The sequence below is a fragment of the Tachysurus fulvidraco genome, chromosome 2 (genome assembly GCF_022655615.1).
Source record: "Tachysurus fulvidraco isolate hzauxx_2018 chromosome 2, HZAU_PFXX_2.0, whole genome shotgun sequence".
In the NCBI taxonomy this organism is placed as follows: Eukaryota; Metazoa; Chordata; class Actinopteri; order Siluriformes; family Bagridae; genus Tachysurus; species Tachysurus fulvidraco.
The window spans coordinates 33,267,868-33,283,757 of record NC_062519.1 but is presented as its reverse complement, the minus strand read 5'-3'; the positions used below and the strand labels follow the sequence as shown (position 1 = coordinate 33,283,757).

Genomic DNA, 15,890 nt, shown 5'->3' with positions numbered 1-15,890 from the left:
TAATGTTTATATAAAGATAAAATATCTCTCATTCTAATGGTATACCCTAATTTAATCTCTTATCATTAACTCTAATGCTGTCCCAAACCGCTAACCACTAGCGTACAATATAACTGCTAACTGCGATAAATTAGACACTCACAGCATGTATTGCTATTGTAGAATATTTTTTGTGGTTTTATGTTAGACTGCTGTAGGTCTTAGACATTGCTGTGAACAGATTTATTATTGTAATCAGTACTGAGCCAGAGATCTGCAGGAACAACATCCAGCACAGGTCAAAGTCTAAAGTAGGACTTTGTAGAAACACTAAAGTGAACCTTTAATGTTAAATATTCTAAACATTAACATCTCAGACAGTGATAATACACTGAGGGCCGCATTAGTGACAATGCCCTGACGTATTGGCTGATGCAGGGGAGACCAGTCTGATCCAAAGTACAGAATTTCATTCCAAAAATAAGTAGGAGCCACACCAGATTCCACATGTTTAATCAGCTGATCTTGCTTTCAATAGACTCAGGTACAGCTGCTGTTTGTTTAAAAGAATGAATTAATTAAACAGATGGAATCAGTTGTTGGAAATGCAATCAGAGTACACACAAAACAGATACCTTACCCTCAGAACATTGGAATGATAAGGCAATTCTTTTTACAATTCTGAAAATCAAATCTTTATATTCACACGGAAGACTTGAGATATCACCTTTCTTTCTTTCTTTCTTTCTTTCTTTCTTTCTTTCTTTCTTTCTTTCTTTCTTGCTTGCTTGACTCACTCACTCACTCACTCACTCACTCACACTCACTCTCTCACTCACTCACTCACTCACTCAATCACACTCAGTCAGTCAGTCAATCAGTCAATCACTCACTCACTCACTCACACACTCACACACTTTCTCACTTACTCCCTCTCTCACTTACTCACTCACTCACTCACTCACTCACTCACTCACTCACTCACTTACCTACTCACTGTCTCACTTACTCACTCACTCACTCACTCACACTCACTCTCTCACTCACTCACTCACTCACTCAATCACACTCAGTCAGTCAGTCAATCAGTCAATCACTCACTCACTCACTCACACACTCACACACTTTCTCACTTACTCCCTCTCTCACGTACTCACTCACTCACTCACTCACTCACTCACTCACTCACTCACTCACTCACTCACTTTGCAATCAGAGTACACATAAAACAGATATCTTACCCTCAGAACATTTTGGAATGATAAGGCAATTCTTTAAACAAATTCTGAAAATCTTTATATTCATACTGAAAACTTGATATATCCCCTTTCTTTCTTTCTTTCTTTCTTTCTTTCTTTCTTTCTTTCTTTCTTTCTTTCTTTCTTTCTTTCTTGCTTGACTCACTTACTCACTCACTCAATCACTCACCTTCTAAAAATTGTGATTAAAAGTGTAATTAAATGATATCCTTTCTGGCTGCTTGATCTAAACATTTTACTCCAACCTCTCTTTCCAACAAGTTGTTTTCCACCATTAGAAAATCCCAGATGATTAGTTCTTAAAAAATACTCCAAAAAAAAAAAAAAACAGCCCTACATCCATGCCATGATCAAAGTCACAGTGATCACACTTTTTATGTAAACTGATGTTTGATGTGAACCTTACCCAAATCGGAACGATTTATTTATGTATTTATTTTGCATTATATTGCTTACACATGATTGGTTGATTAGATAACTGCATGCATGTGCAGGTGTACAGGTGAAATAGCTATATTATAAAGTGGTTGGTGTTGGCAAATCTACTCACTGTAAAGACAAACAGTCTCTAAGAAGTAGAAGGTCCCTAGATTTTAGTTTGTATTTCCACAGTTCTCCACCAGGGGGCAGTACACACGCCGAGTCAGCGAGTGTCCATACATTGAGAGGAAGAGAAGTCGAGCTTTCCTGATTGGTCAGCTGAGCTCTGTGAGCGAGATTAACCATCTTTATCAGATTATTTATGACAGGGTTTTATAGCAACAGTTCGTGCTGATGAGTTTGAAGAAAAAAGGCTGAATATTTTGTGTATTTAGTAGGAGCACTGTTCAGCTTTAAAGCCTGAGGTAAGTTTCACTATCTAGCTGTTTGGCTCAGTGTTAATATTTAAATTAGGTTTTTACTTATTATTTCTTTTTATACTTCGTATTTCATTTCTCAAATACATTTTATAAATATATAGGAGTATATATAAGCTCCTAAATAAACTTAAACTGTAGTATATTTTATTCTGCTCATGTCTGAGTTTAGACAAAAGTGATTGTTTACCTAAGAACAGATGTAGACTTAAGTCACCGTAGGGGGCGTGGTCACTACAGTGGGGGGGCGTGGCTTATTTAAACTATAAATTGTATCTTCAGTCATCAGAGTCTACATTTAAGTGATCATTTGGTCTTTTTTGCCCTTGTCACAGCTCTGTAGATGTTTTGTCATGGAGGTTGGCCTGTGCTCTGTGAGAGAAACACACACTCCTGCTGCTCAACACTTAGAGGTAACCCTGAGTGATGTGTGTTATTAATAAACGAACTAATACATTTTTGAATAACGTTCTGTCCACCTCATCCCAGTTTATGTAATGAAGCCATTTATAACGTTCTGCTTGTTTTTAAGTGTATTTATTCAGACCTCATACACATTTACATCATTTGGCAGATGCCATTATCAGAGCGACTTTATTTCATTGAACGATTAAGGGTTAAGGGCCTTGCTCAAAGGCACAGCAGTGGCAGATCGGTGGACGTGGAATTTGAACTCACAACCTTCTGATTTTTAGACCAACACCTTAACCGCTAGCCTACCACATCCCACTATCATGTAGATGAATAATACTCCTAGCTGAGGTTAGACAGACTGGCAGGAAACATGAGGCTGGCATGGTGTAAATCTTCTAGGGCATCTCAGTATTCTGGAATGTAGCAACGGTGTGTCTATGGTCACAGTCAGGCTCTGGGTACTGAAGGTATACAGGGTCCTGTTGCTGTCATCATCACTGAACTCGATCAGTGTTTGAAGACGGTTCATCCTGCTGTAAAATGAATGAATCAGTCTTTCTTCAACACATTTCTTCTTTTCTTATACCATTCTTTTCTGAGAGGATGGGTTCCTTCTGCTTCCTCTCAAGCTCTTTTCCTTTCAGTGTCACCACAGTGAATTTTTCCTTGACATTGCAGTCGCTGCCTTGTTTTTTAAAATTTAGATCTTAATCTACATCTAGATTTCTGTAAAGCTGTATATTGTTAATACTACTACTACTACTAATAAAACTCAAAACTCAAATTTCTTTTCTATTCTCATCAGCTTTCTGAAGATGTACACACTGAGGCTTTTAGCACTTCTACTGAAGGAAGAGCCATCATCACTGTGGACCATCAGGGTGGAGATTTCCTGATAAATCCTCTAAAACAGGAAGAGTCTGAAGATGAAGGCTTTCTACGTATGACTCAGTGACCTAAATAACACTTTTTCCTTGTTCTAGACTTTAAGTGGCACTATAGGTGTTCTGTTATGTAGTGTTTAATGTATGATAACGTACCTAACCTTGTGTGTGTGTGTGTGTGTGTGTGTGTGTGTGTGTGTGTGTGTGTGTGTGTAAGCTTATGTCCAGTTTGCATGTTCCCCTTGTGCTTAAGGGTTTCCTCCTGTATGTCTTTACTTAACATTTCTGTAACTGACTTTATAAATGTAAACGGTGGCATTTCAGATGAAGGCACATCAAACTCTCTGAGCCGTGTTACTCCTAATGATCAGCTGGATGAAGGATTCCACATGCAGCAGCTTAAAAAAGAGGAACCCGAAGATGACAAATACCTCTGTAAGCCAACATAGCTCTTTAGACCAAGTGTTTACACTTTTAATTCCTTGAAATATAAAAAAAAGTCTACATACTCTTCAGTACAGATGTATTTAATGAGCATTATTTTCTAGCATAATATTCTGTCATATATAATATTTTTGCATAATATGGCTTTTTTATTAAAACCATAGCTTTGTTGAATTTTACCTCAACAAAATTCAAGTTCAAATGACCAAACAAATAGGGTTATGATTTAGAAAGTAACTATAACCTAATAACTTTGATAAAGGTGGGTTGTGACTCTGCCGTAGCTAAATAAAAATCTCAGGCTTCACTTAAATCTTTGCTGATTTTGAATAAATCCCACTAATGAATCTAATAAGTTAAAGATGTGTAAAGATCTAACCATCTGTACCTGTAGAGTGACAGACTGTGAGAGTGACACAACTTGAGCAAAAATGATGAATTATTAAACTTGGTAGTGCACAGTTAAATTTTTTATTTTTTTTTTGCTGCTCAAAGACGAAATGATATCCGAGCTAGCTGATAGTGTTTATCTAGTATTTGTCCTATGTGTGATGTGTTTTTTAAATCTTTAAATTTGTGAGAGAGACAACGTCAAGCTATAGATAAAAAAAAAAATGTCATTATTGTTTGCAAACCCAGCAAGCTATCTGTTCTTAGAAATGTTTTCCTTCTTTTTAACATGATTTAGTTACATTAGCTTTAACAAGAGCTAAACTCTAAATTCTTTCTTTTGTTGCTTGCCCTCATACCAGACTGTGAGGACTGCAGATTGTTCTTCATCAACAAATGTGAGGTTCATGGTCCAGCTCTCTTTGTCCCTGATAACGCTGTTCCCCTGGGAGTCCCTGACCGAGCCAAGCAAACAATTCCACCTGGTCTGGTGGTTCAGGAGTCCAGTATTCCTGATGCAGGCCTGGGAGTGTTTAATATGGGAAAGACTGTCCCAGTTGGTGTGCACTTTGGGCCTTATCAGGGAGAATTGGTAGACTGTGAGGAAGCTATGAACAGTGGCTACTCCTGGGTGGTTAGTCATTCGACGTTTTAGAAATATTTGAATGTTAGCTCACATTTATGTGAATGTCAATGTTAGCTGCATTTCTTTGCTAGAAATGTAGTTTCCAGATGCAACAAAAGACAGCTATTATTATTATTATTATTATTATTATTATTATTATTATTATTATTATTATTATTATTATTATGCAAAACATGGAGACCAAAGAAAATTTCAATATAGAATGCATATTTTCAATGTGCTTAAAATAGGTTAAAATTCCAATAATTAAAATAATATATTTTTCAGATCTACAGGGCTGAGCAGTGTGAACAGTACATTGATGGCAGGAAGGAGATTCATGCTAACTGGATGAGGTGGGAATTCAATCTTTACTAAAATATCTTGACTGAAAAGAAAGCAATAATTTTTTCCTCACTTTCTTTCTGTGTTTAACCTTACTATTCTCATTCACACAGGTTTGTTAATTGTTCGTGTGATAACGAGGAGAAGAACCTTGTGGCGTTTCAGTACCAGGGTGGTATTTTCTACCGTTGCTGTCGACCCATTAGACCAGGACAGGAGCTCTTGGTGTGGTACACCAAGGAGTACACCAAAAATCTCAGCATTGCATTTGGCTATATCTGGAAGAAAAAGTGCTCTGCAAATGGTGATGTTTACAAATGATTTTTATTTTGGTGATCTATTAACTGTTAACAATATGTTAGCTAATATAGATTCAGTTTGGAGGCCATAAGTGGTTTTATCTAGTTTATCTCTCATAATCAATGACTGACTAATCCTTCACTTAAATCCGTAGCAATATTATATTCATTATATTTACAACCCACTTTACTGACTGTGGATTGTAACTAAACTAAACTACTGTTTAGTGGTGTAATGCACTGCTATATGATCTGATTTAGATTCTTAAACCAACAATTCAATATCAGACATTTGAAACACAGAGTCTGCTAAACCATTTGATTTGATTTAGTATTTTCACATTTCAAAATTTGCACTGGTGCTTAATTTGATTTGCAAAACAAGATGATGTAGCAAATCACCTTGCTAGCTTTCTATAGTATTTATTTATCAGTTCAAATATGGATTATTTACATTCCAGTTGTTTGTGTTTTCATTAACCTTGGGGCTATTTTTGTTCAATTGTATAATTTCAATTGTTTGTTCAAAATCCTTCTGACTATTACATACAGTTACAGGTTCATCTTAGATATTAAGATTCTGCAGAAATGATCTCAGATTTGTGAGTTAAAATCTCAGACCGCCAGAAAGTTAATGTTTGTTTGTTTCAGTAAGACTTTTATTTCTTCGGCTGGATTCTACCCCATTTAAGTCGCTTTGGGTGGAAGAGTCTGCCACCTGAATGAATGTAAGAATGAATGTATGAATGAATTGCTTTGCTGTGTGTTTTTATTCTAAGCCACAAACAATAATGGATGGATGTATTGTACATGAGTCGTAATTCAGCCTTTAGGTAGAGAAGATTTGCTACGTCCCACTGCTAACGGTATTTAATTCATTATTGTAGCTCAATAACAGGAATAACTGGGCTCCTTAGTTAAACTTTGGGATTTCGCATTGGGTTGTGCAAGTAAGCCAACAAACCAATTGATTTTATGACTATAGGTATAGTTTTGTTTTACTTCAGCTGTGATATGCACTGCTGTATTCTGGCACTTTTCGAATTTTACATAGACATTTACAGTATTTGGCAGATGCACTTATCCAGAGCGACTTACAATTTTATCTCATTTTATACAACTGAGCAATTGAGGGTTAAGGGCCTTGCTCAGGGGCCCAGCAGTGGCAGATTGGTGGATGTGGGGCTCAAACTCACAGCCTTCCAATCAGTCTTAAACACTTTAATTACTAGGCTAACCACATTGTTGCTTGAGGGCAACAATTTTGTTGCATTTCACATCAGATTTCTAATATTGTTTTCATTTTTACTCCAGAAATAGACATTGAATCAAGCCAGTGGATTTACACACAAGATAAACCACATCAGTGCTTACAGTGTGGTAAGAGATTTACTGAGAGAGGTACTCTGGACAAACACTATCGTATCCACACTGGTGAGAAGCCATATCACTGCTCAGAATGTGGAAGGAGTTTTACACAGCAGAGCACTCTTCAGCGACATCAGCGCATCCACACCGGCGAGAAACCGTATCTATGCTCACACTGTGGAGACAAGTTTTCAAACCAGAGTAATCTCCAGAGGCACCAGCGTGTCCACACTGGAGAAAAACCGTATCATTGTTCACTGTGTGGAAAGAATTTTACACAACGGAGTACACTCCAACGACACCAGCGCATTCACACTGGAGAGAAACCGTATCAGTGTCCAGACTGTGGGGAGAGGTTTACTCACCAGAGCCTCCTCCAGTCACACCAACGCCTACACACTGGAGAAAAGCCATATCACTGTCCGTTGTGTGGGAAGAGTTTTACTGAGAGAGGTGCTCTTAAGAAACACCAGCGCATTCACACAGGAGAAAAGCCATATCATTGTTCAGACTGTGGGAAGAATTTTACTGAGAAAAGTGCTCTTAAGAAACACCAGCGCCTTCATACAGGAGAGAAACCATATTACTGTTCGCAGTGTGGACGGAGCTTCACTTTCTCAAGTTCTTTTAGTACACACAAGTGCACAAACACTTGCAACGTGTAGTTTATTATTTACTTTTCAAATGAAGAATATTATATATTTTTGTCTTAAGCAGATTTTTTCAGTTTTGCTGTTTCCCCACTCATTCTCCACATTACCCGTGTTGTCCTTTTTCCCTGTGGTGTAATGTACTATTATGGGCAATTTACATTGTGGTTCCACTAAAAGTTCTTTTTTTTCTGAAATGAGTTAGAGCAAGCTACTCAACATCCAGTGTCTAATGCCCTGTACATGTTCCTCAATTATTAAGCATGACGTTTGACATCTTGCTATGCTGAAAGATATAGCTGTGTGTTAAAGGTTGGGTCTCCGATATTTGAGAAATGATTCAGAAAACTGAGTTGGGTGACCAAACAAAACAAAAATCGAAACAAATGTGTAGCCAATGAGCAGTAAGGGGCGGGTCTTGTCAATATGGGCGGAGAGAGTTTTCATTGCGCATGTGTTAATATAGGATCAGCTTTCCAGCACTGGAGAGAACTGAAGGAGCGGGAAGTTGGCCGCATATTCACAGATTGGAGTTTCCCGAGTCAATAACTCCTGAGCTAAACGCTGTTACTAGCAAAACACGGTTGTAGCTGCCTCTCTACATTACTCCGATAGAAAAGAGGTGTTATTTGTGTTGTAACAGTGTTACTAAACCAGCGCTGGAAAGCTGAACCTATATTAACACGGGTCCTACTTCGTGCCTTATCGTAAGCCTTTCTTCGCTTTCTTTCTTTGTTTTTATCCTTCATGACAATGTTAAAACCGCTTTCTGCTGATGTCACACATGCGCATTGAACACTCTCTCTGCCCATAATGACAAGACCCACCCCTTACTGCTCATTGGCTACACATTTGTTTCGATTTTTGTTTTGTTTGGTGGCCCGACTCAGTTTTCTGAAGCATTTCTCAAATATCGGAGACCCTACCTTTAAGCTAAAACATAAGCTAAAACTATGTTTACTAATACCCAGTGTTACCATATACAAATAGATAGAAGATAAAACAGATAAAAGATCAGTGGCCCTTCTTTTCACCACAAGTACTCTACTAGTCTTTCTAGAAGAATAGTGAGGTTGATGGTATTAAAAGCTTTAATAAGCAACAGTATCAATAACCCTTATCAGTGGGCAACAACCTTAACCAGTGCTGTCTCAGTTCTGTGATCAAACTTAAAGCCCGACTGGAAGAGGCCACTGTTAAAGGTGAACTTGAATGTGTGAAGCTCCAACAAACAGAACTCTGATGTTCATAGTTTTTCCACTGGCTTTTTTTTTTACCTGAATCAAGTGGTGTTAATACCAGCTACAAGTGCAATCATGTAAATTATGGATATTTGTTACAAAATATGTTTTGTGTATTTTATTTTTTATACGTTTTTGTGTGCCTGTCCTTTTGATTTGACTGTTATTGTAAACTGTCATTTACTTATATTTACTTTAACTCCAATGTACAGTATATGGAACATTCCTGCATGGACTGAGTAAATGAGATGTATTTTAACTCTGGGTCTTTTTTTTTTCTGTAACTGATGTCATACTTTGTAACTGGCACAAAAAGTTTTTTTTTTCTTTTTCTGTCCATTCGGTGAACTGTTGATCATTATTGTTAAATGAAAGTTACATTTCTACCCTCCTTCTACCCAACTTATAGAAACCTGGGTGAATTTCCAGTTGTTTGTTCAACCAGGAGGCAGATATGGCTTCACTGAAATAGTTTATTCTTATACTTGAGCCATGCTTTTCAGTAGCCCGTGCCCTCCAACAGAGACCTTCTCATAACCCACTGAGTGATTTCTACATCTTTGGAGGTTTTTCCATGCTTTAATCCACTGAATCACTAAGCTACACTCCAGGCTCATTAAAAAGAAATCTGGATCAGTGTAATGTTCACGGACCGGAGTGTCACCCGTCCACTGTGGCAATTAGACCCACACGCAGGAATGCAGTGAACTAAATCAGCTCAAACTCTAGTTTATCCAATAAACTAAACATGAAAGGAAACACAACTTTACAACAAACATAAGACCTAGACATAACAAGACCATAGCAATAGCATAACTTGGAGAACTGAAACTTTATTGACATGGCAACTAACAACAAAAACATAAATAACCTAAAACATGAGAAATAAAAACAACAATGACTCACAAACACAATGACAATTGACCATATATATATATATATATATATATATATATATATATATATATATATATATATATATATATATATATATACATATATATATGTGTATATATATATATATGTATGTATATATGTATATATATATATATATATATATATATATATATATATATATATATATATATATATATATATATACACACACACACACCCCAAATTCCACAAGGAGTGGGTCCAATAGTGGAAGACATGAGACAGGTAGCACCGCCCACACAAATACGACAGTAATTTCCCTATGTTAAGCCTTTCAGAGCCTTTCTAGCTCTGAAACATCACTTATCAACTGCTGTTATCAATGCCTAGTTTCCTTCTTTGGTGTTTGAATGGGAAACAGTACTTTCAGTGCTTTTGGTCATTTTCCTTTCAAACTTAGTACTAGTATTGTATCTAGTAAATCAGTGCCATAAATATGCTTTATTCAAGCAACTCAGAACATCACTGGTCTTAAAATAGCTAGTACTTCCACTACATTGACTGCTTTTTGTTTAAAATATATAATTCTTTTTTTTTTTTTTTAGCATATCACAAATTTTTATTGACCATAAACCCAGAACAGAAATGTATCTTCTTTTTCTTTCTTTGAAGACTAATATTTATGTATGTATGTATGTATGTATGTATGTATGTATGTATGTATGTATGTATGTGTATATATATATATATATATATATATATATATATATATATATATATATATATAGATGTGTGTGTGTGTGTGTGTGTGTCTCTGTGTGTGTCTGTGTGTGTATCATTTTTATACATGTTTATACAGTATATGTTTAATATAAAATATGAACACATATATTCTATGAAGCAATATATTATTCTGAGGCAATGATGTAGACTGACAGGTCATGTGACTGTAGTCAGTAGTGATTCTCTGTGAGTAGTGAATATATTGCTGATGGAGCTAATAATCTCTACATGACAATATATGACATGACTTTACATCCAGAGTTTGAGCTGATTGGTTTGATGAGAAAACTGGTTATTTGAGGAGCTTTCTCACGGTTCTGCGTTAAAGCCTGCATAAAACACTCTCTAACTAACTGAGCTGCAAGGCTAACCTTGGTGGCTCAGTCCCTAATCGATTTATAAGTCCTGAGTAAGTGCACCATATAGGGTAAAAAATTGTAGCAAATGCACGCTTTATAGTGCACTAAAGCTGTTTAGGATCAAATAATATATAAAGTATACGAAGGCCAAACGCATTCAGTAGTATTGCAAATATATTGAGAATATCTAGTCTAACAGCCATGAACAGTTATGATAGTCATGATATGGTAGCTAAATTCTCTGAGAATTTCTCAGTTTAAAATGAGTAAAGATAACAACAATAAAAATATAATAGTAGTAGTAGTAGTAGTTCTTATTGTTAATAATAATAATAATAATAATAATAATAGCAATTACTACAGTTATTTTCTTTATTATGATGTTCTTCTTCTTCTTCTTCTTCTTCTTCTTCTTCTTCTTCTTCTTCTTCTTCTTCTTCTTCTTCTTATTATTATTATTATTATTATTATTTATGTATTATTATTTTTTAAACAAATAAGTAGACCACATAACTGATATGTACACCAGAGAGAAGACAGTGGAAGTAATTTAAATAATAGATTTTAGAATTATATATATTATAAATTGTATATGTAATTTGGAGATCAAAAGTTATTTAAACTGGAGATAGTAAGGTAACTGTGATGCACATAAAATGTTGTGAAACATAGTAACAGGAAAAGATCTTTACTCCTAGAACAACTAGACATTTGATAAATTAAAGCTTCAGGCTGAAACACTAAGCTGACTGTCATTAAATCTTTTTGTGTTTTATATTTCTGCTAATGATGTTTGTATTGCATCTGTGAAACAGATACACAAGAGGAAAGTTTAATTACAATGGACAAATGATGCTTGACTACATCACATTAAATATTCTCCACTATGGCACCCCTGGAGAGGCTTTCTAATGGACTCAGCATTATGCACTGTGAGAGAAACTCCATACACTCCAGCTGTACAACACTAACAGGTAACACAAATGTTTAAAACATTTAAAGCTTTAAAACTGAATACAAAATATCTGTACATTTTAGCACAGTATGTACTCTTGATAAGAAAAGTGAAAAGACTCTTGATCTTTGAGTTACAAATGAGTTACACACTTAACTTTTCTTTTGTAAAAAAAAACAAAAAAACAATGGCTTCAGACATTGTAGTACTGATATTCATCCCAGCAACTTCACACTGCTGAATGGGTATCAGAGGTGTTGTATACTGTAGTTAAAAGGGATGTTAACTCTTGTCCATCAAGAATCACAACCTTGTCTTTAGCTTTCAGCATCTCTCGCTAAACCTCATACATTTCTATCCACCATAGTAACCTCAGTCAGTGAGATGGACTCCATAACCCTAGAGATTTATTGCACTGACAACTGAGAGTTAAGGAGTCCATAAAAATAGTCCCTGCATTGCTCAACATTAGAACAGTAGAGGTCGACACTCTGGAACACCTTGTTCAGCAAACATTGTACATGATTTTGATGATTTTGTCTTCTCCTTCTCAGCTGCCAAACAGTATTCCAGAACATCACTGAAGCCACCTGAAAGTCTTTCCATGGCCTCTACAAAAACTGCTCCTTTACATGATCATTTTACTTCATGAATCCTCCTTACTCTCCTTCAGTGAGTCCTGAGAGACAAAGAAGGTCTCACAACTGGTCTCTGAGTTTAAGATTCAGGCCTTGAACATAATCCATTCAGTCTTGTTGCCCCCAGCATTTCTGTTTACAGCATTTGGGAGACAGCTTTTATGTCCATCAGAAAGACACACTCATGCTAGCTCACTAGGCCGGAGTACGATCAGTCTAAACCGCAGTTGGGGAACTTGGTACATTATGAAACCAACACAAGTACAAGTACATGAGCAACCTACATTTTGTTATAGACAATTTAATAACTGTCCAATAGTATTTCTCTGCTCAGGATTCCAATCTGGGAAGCTGTTTCACCACGTAACTGCACCATTCTCAACGCCAGCCTGGGACTACTTGGCATCCCTGTATTTTTTGGAATCCACAAAGTAGGTGAGAGAGTATTTTTATAGCTATTTGCCATTATTATATCTATTGGTATGACTAATATAGACATATAGACAGTGAACACTAACTCAGACAAGATGTTGTTTTTGGTTTGACAGGATGGATGTGACTTATAGATGTTTGTTGTAGTGTGTACGATAAATCATGCTAATACAATTAGGTTAAGGTCTGAGAATTATTCAATTAAGCTATAATTCTGATATAGCGGGGTTAGTACGAGTTGGTTTAGCAATCATAGTACAAAATAAGTCAGACTTGGTGAAGAAAAATACCTTCCTTAGATCTTTTTGAAGACAGACAGCTGTGCATACAGCCAAAAGATGTTCAGAGGAGGGTCTTGAAGCATGTCCTCCTTGTACTTTGAGAGACAGTGAGTCCAGTGGAAATGTACTAGAGCCTGGAAGGCATATGCATCTTCAGTAGGAGTGGCTGATTTTACAACAGCATAGTAGTGATAAGAAAACCCCTAAAGATGATCTCAGTGATAGAACGGGTATGAAGGGAGAACAGAAATGGGTAACACTACTGTGGGACACCTTCTACTCCATGTTACCTGATAAATTCATTCCTTCAGTAGGACACAATCCACTGCCATGGTGTGCAGTGAAGGTTTTTCAGAATAAGACAGTCTTGTTTTGACATTGTTGTGTCAAAGGCTGCTGACAGCTCAAAGAAGATGAGTGTGGATGAAACAGTTTGACTGATCTAGTGGAATAAATCTTCTCAGAAACAGCCACAGGGGCTACATCTTCTGTGAGGAAATAATGATGGTAAAGTCTTGAAATATGTAAGGGATGGGGTGCAGCTGATGGGTGGTAGTATTGTACTGCACAAGAAAGGTTGCTAGAATGATTCTGTAGAAAACAAAAAAAGAAGTATTATGTACATGAGAGGGGAGAGAGTGTTCCCTTCCTTTGCCTATTTTTTCACAATTCTATTTTCTTTCTGTTTTTCATATAGAAATCCCAACCCCAGTCATTCTTCCCACTACCTTGCCCTTGTTCTCTTGTTCAGCTCTATGTCTAGGAATATTCCTTTCAATCTTTATTATCAGCAGTATTGATGAGCTTAACATTAGTACTTAAGAAGCAAAGTAGCAGCCAAGATGTGTTCATTCTAGCAACTTAAAAACTATTTCCTTGACCCTCTTCATCAGTAGATTACCCAAACAATAAACGCATGGCTAAACTGCCTCACAGACTGGGAACTTAGGTGAGAATCCTGTTAATAGGACAGTCATTGCAGAGATCCTGAATAATTCACTCACCCAGCATTACGCTCAACTCACAAATGTTGTAGAGGGGATGTGTGAAACTGGTAAAGCTCATACTTTTCTTTTTGTACTCAAACAGCTTGAGTGTCGTCCCTGTCAGAGCCAAGGTCGCGGGTGATAATGCTTTGAAAGGACCGATATTCAATTACATCAGCTAGCAGTTTTTTTAACTGACATGATGATTGTAGACCAACTAAAACACCCACCCACGTTATCTACAGGAATCCATTGAAAACATTCATGTCACACTTTCTTGTCAGTAAGTAGACACTCTCTTTACTTCCTTGTTTGTTATATGTGTGTATATTTAAAAAAAAAAAATCTGAACAGTGTTTTTGGCTCATGGTATGTTACAGTAAGTCTGTAACCTAGCAAACCAGATTTAATATTCAATGTTTAAAGCACTTTTGTATGTCTCTCTGCTGTAAATGTAAATGTAGATGTTCTTTTTTAAATAACAAAGAAGTTTTCTGCATGTAATATTGGTCCAGTTTTACAAAGCCATAAAGTCCAGCCTAAGACCTCTTGATGCTGATTTAGTTCAGGTGAAGGAGCTCCTTTTCTGATCATCTCTCTGTAGTTCCAGACTGTATGAATCCAGGAGAAGGATGTGTACAAAAAAACATAATTGCAGAAACATTCAATCCTTAGCATTACATAACCCTTGAAGAACTTTTTCCAGGTTTGCAGTAGAAGTTATTTTTGCTGCTTTGACAAAGACTTTAAACTGAAATACATTAGCTAAACTAAAAAAATATGCCTTTTCCAAACAAAATATACTTCCTTTAAACTATAGCATTCTAGAACAGCAGAGACAATCAGTAATTTTATTATAATTATTATTCCAAATCTTCAGGATACTGTTTATATCAATTAGGAATAAATATAGCAGGTAATGTGTGTGTTCGTGTGAGCATGCGTGTGAACATGTGTGTATGTGTGTCTGCGTGTGTTTGGCCATAAGTCTTGTATTTTGCAGTTTTATTTGTGGCTAACCAGAGAGTGTTTCACATCCTGAGTCAGATTTATGACAAAAAAACAATCTGCTTTAAATTGAATTCCTTTATAAAACCCAAAACAGGATTATGGCTGATCCACTGGAAGAAATCTCACACTGCAGGAGAAAAATCTGTCTGAAATGAATTACGCCGAAAAAAAAAACTTCTTTAGAAACAATCATGCAAGAATTTGCCATAAAATGAGCACATCTTTAAATATGAACACATCTTTTGTAATGGTTTAATAAATAAATCAGTAAAATGCTGAAATCCCAGACTATGAAATTTCCGTATTGGAGACAAATTGAAAGTTCCAGTCTGATTTAAATTGATGCCACATTTCAGGTTGGAATCCCATAGAATTGCAGCCAAAAAGAAACCATTTAAGCTGTTTAGCATGAAGTCGAACAATAGTACATTAATTAAAAACAGGATAAAACTATGAAATACTAAAATTACTACATTAGGATTTTTTTAGGAAATCGAGTCATTTGGAAAATTTTGGCAGCATTTGAGTGCTCAGATCTACATCATCTAAACATCATTTGTTCAGCCGGTCAGAATTACATGCAAACTCCATAAACCAAGTGCTGCAAATCAACACACTTCAGCAGGGATGAGAATGAGACACTTCTCATTTTTTTCCTTCTTTTTTTAACATGTGAAAAGCATTTATACTAATCTAAAATAGTGTGTGTGCATGTGGAAGAGACACTATAATTTTCTAACATTACTTAGAGATGTGATTACTTACTGTGTTACACACACACACACACACACACACACACACACACACACACACA

At 36.2% G+C, this 15,890-nt stretch overlaps 1 protein-coding gene across 2 annotated transcripts; it reads left to right on the top strand.

Moving 5' to 3' along the window:
* The first annotated feature begins 1,892 nt into the window (after positions 1-1,892).
* LOC113652234 (histone-lysine N-methyltransferase PRDM9-like) lies at positions 1,893-7,884 on the top strand. 2 transcript variants are annotated; one of them, XM_027161172.2, is made up of 8 exons: positions 1,893-2,083; positions 2,431-2,523; positions 3,315-3,450; positions 3,718-3,828; positions 4,590-4,861; positions 5,141-5,208; positions 5,311-5,501; positions 6,811-7,884. In XM_027161172.2, the coding sequence occupies exons 2-8, from the start codon at positions 2,449-2,451 to the stop codon at positions 7,527-7,529; spliced, it is 1,572 nt and encodes a 523-aa protein (XP_027016973.2). In that variant the 5' UTR covers positions 1,893-2,083; positions 2,431-2,448; the 3' UTR covers positions 7,530-7,884. The 2 variants fall into 2 exon arrangements, with proteins under 2 accessions (XP_027016973.2, XP_027016981.2); XM_027161180.2 differs by having other exon boundaries at positions 1,894-2,083; positions 2,431-2,508.
* The last annotated feature ends 8,006 nt before the right edge of the window (positions 7,885-15,890 follow it).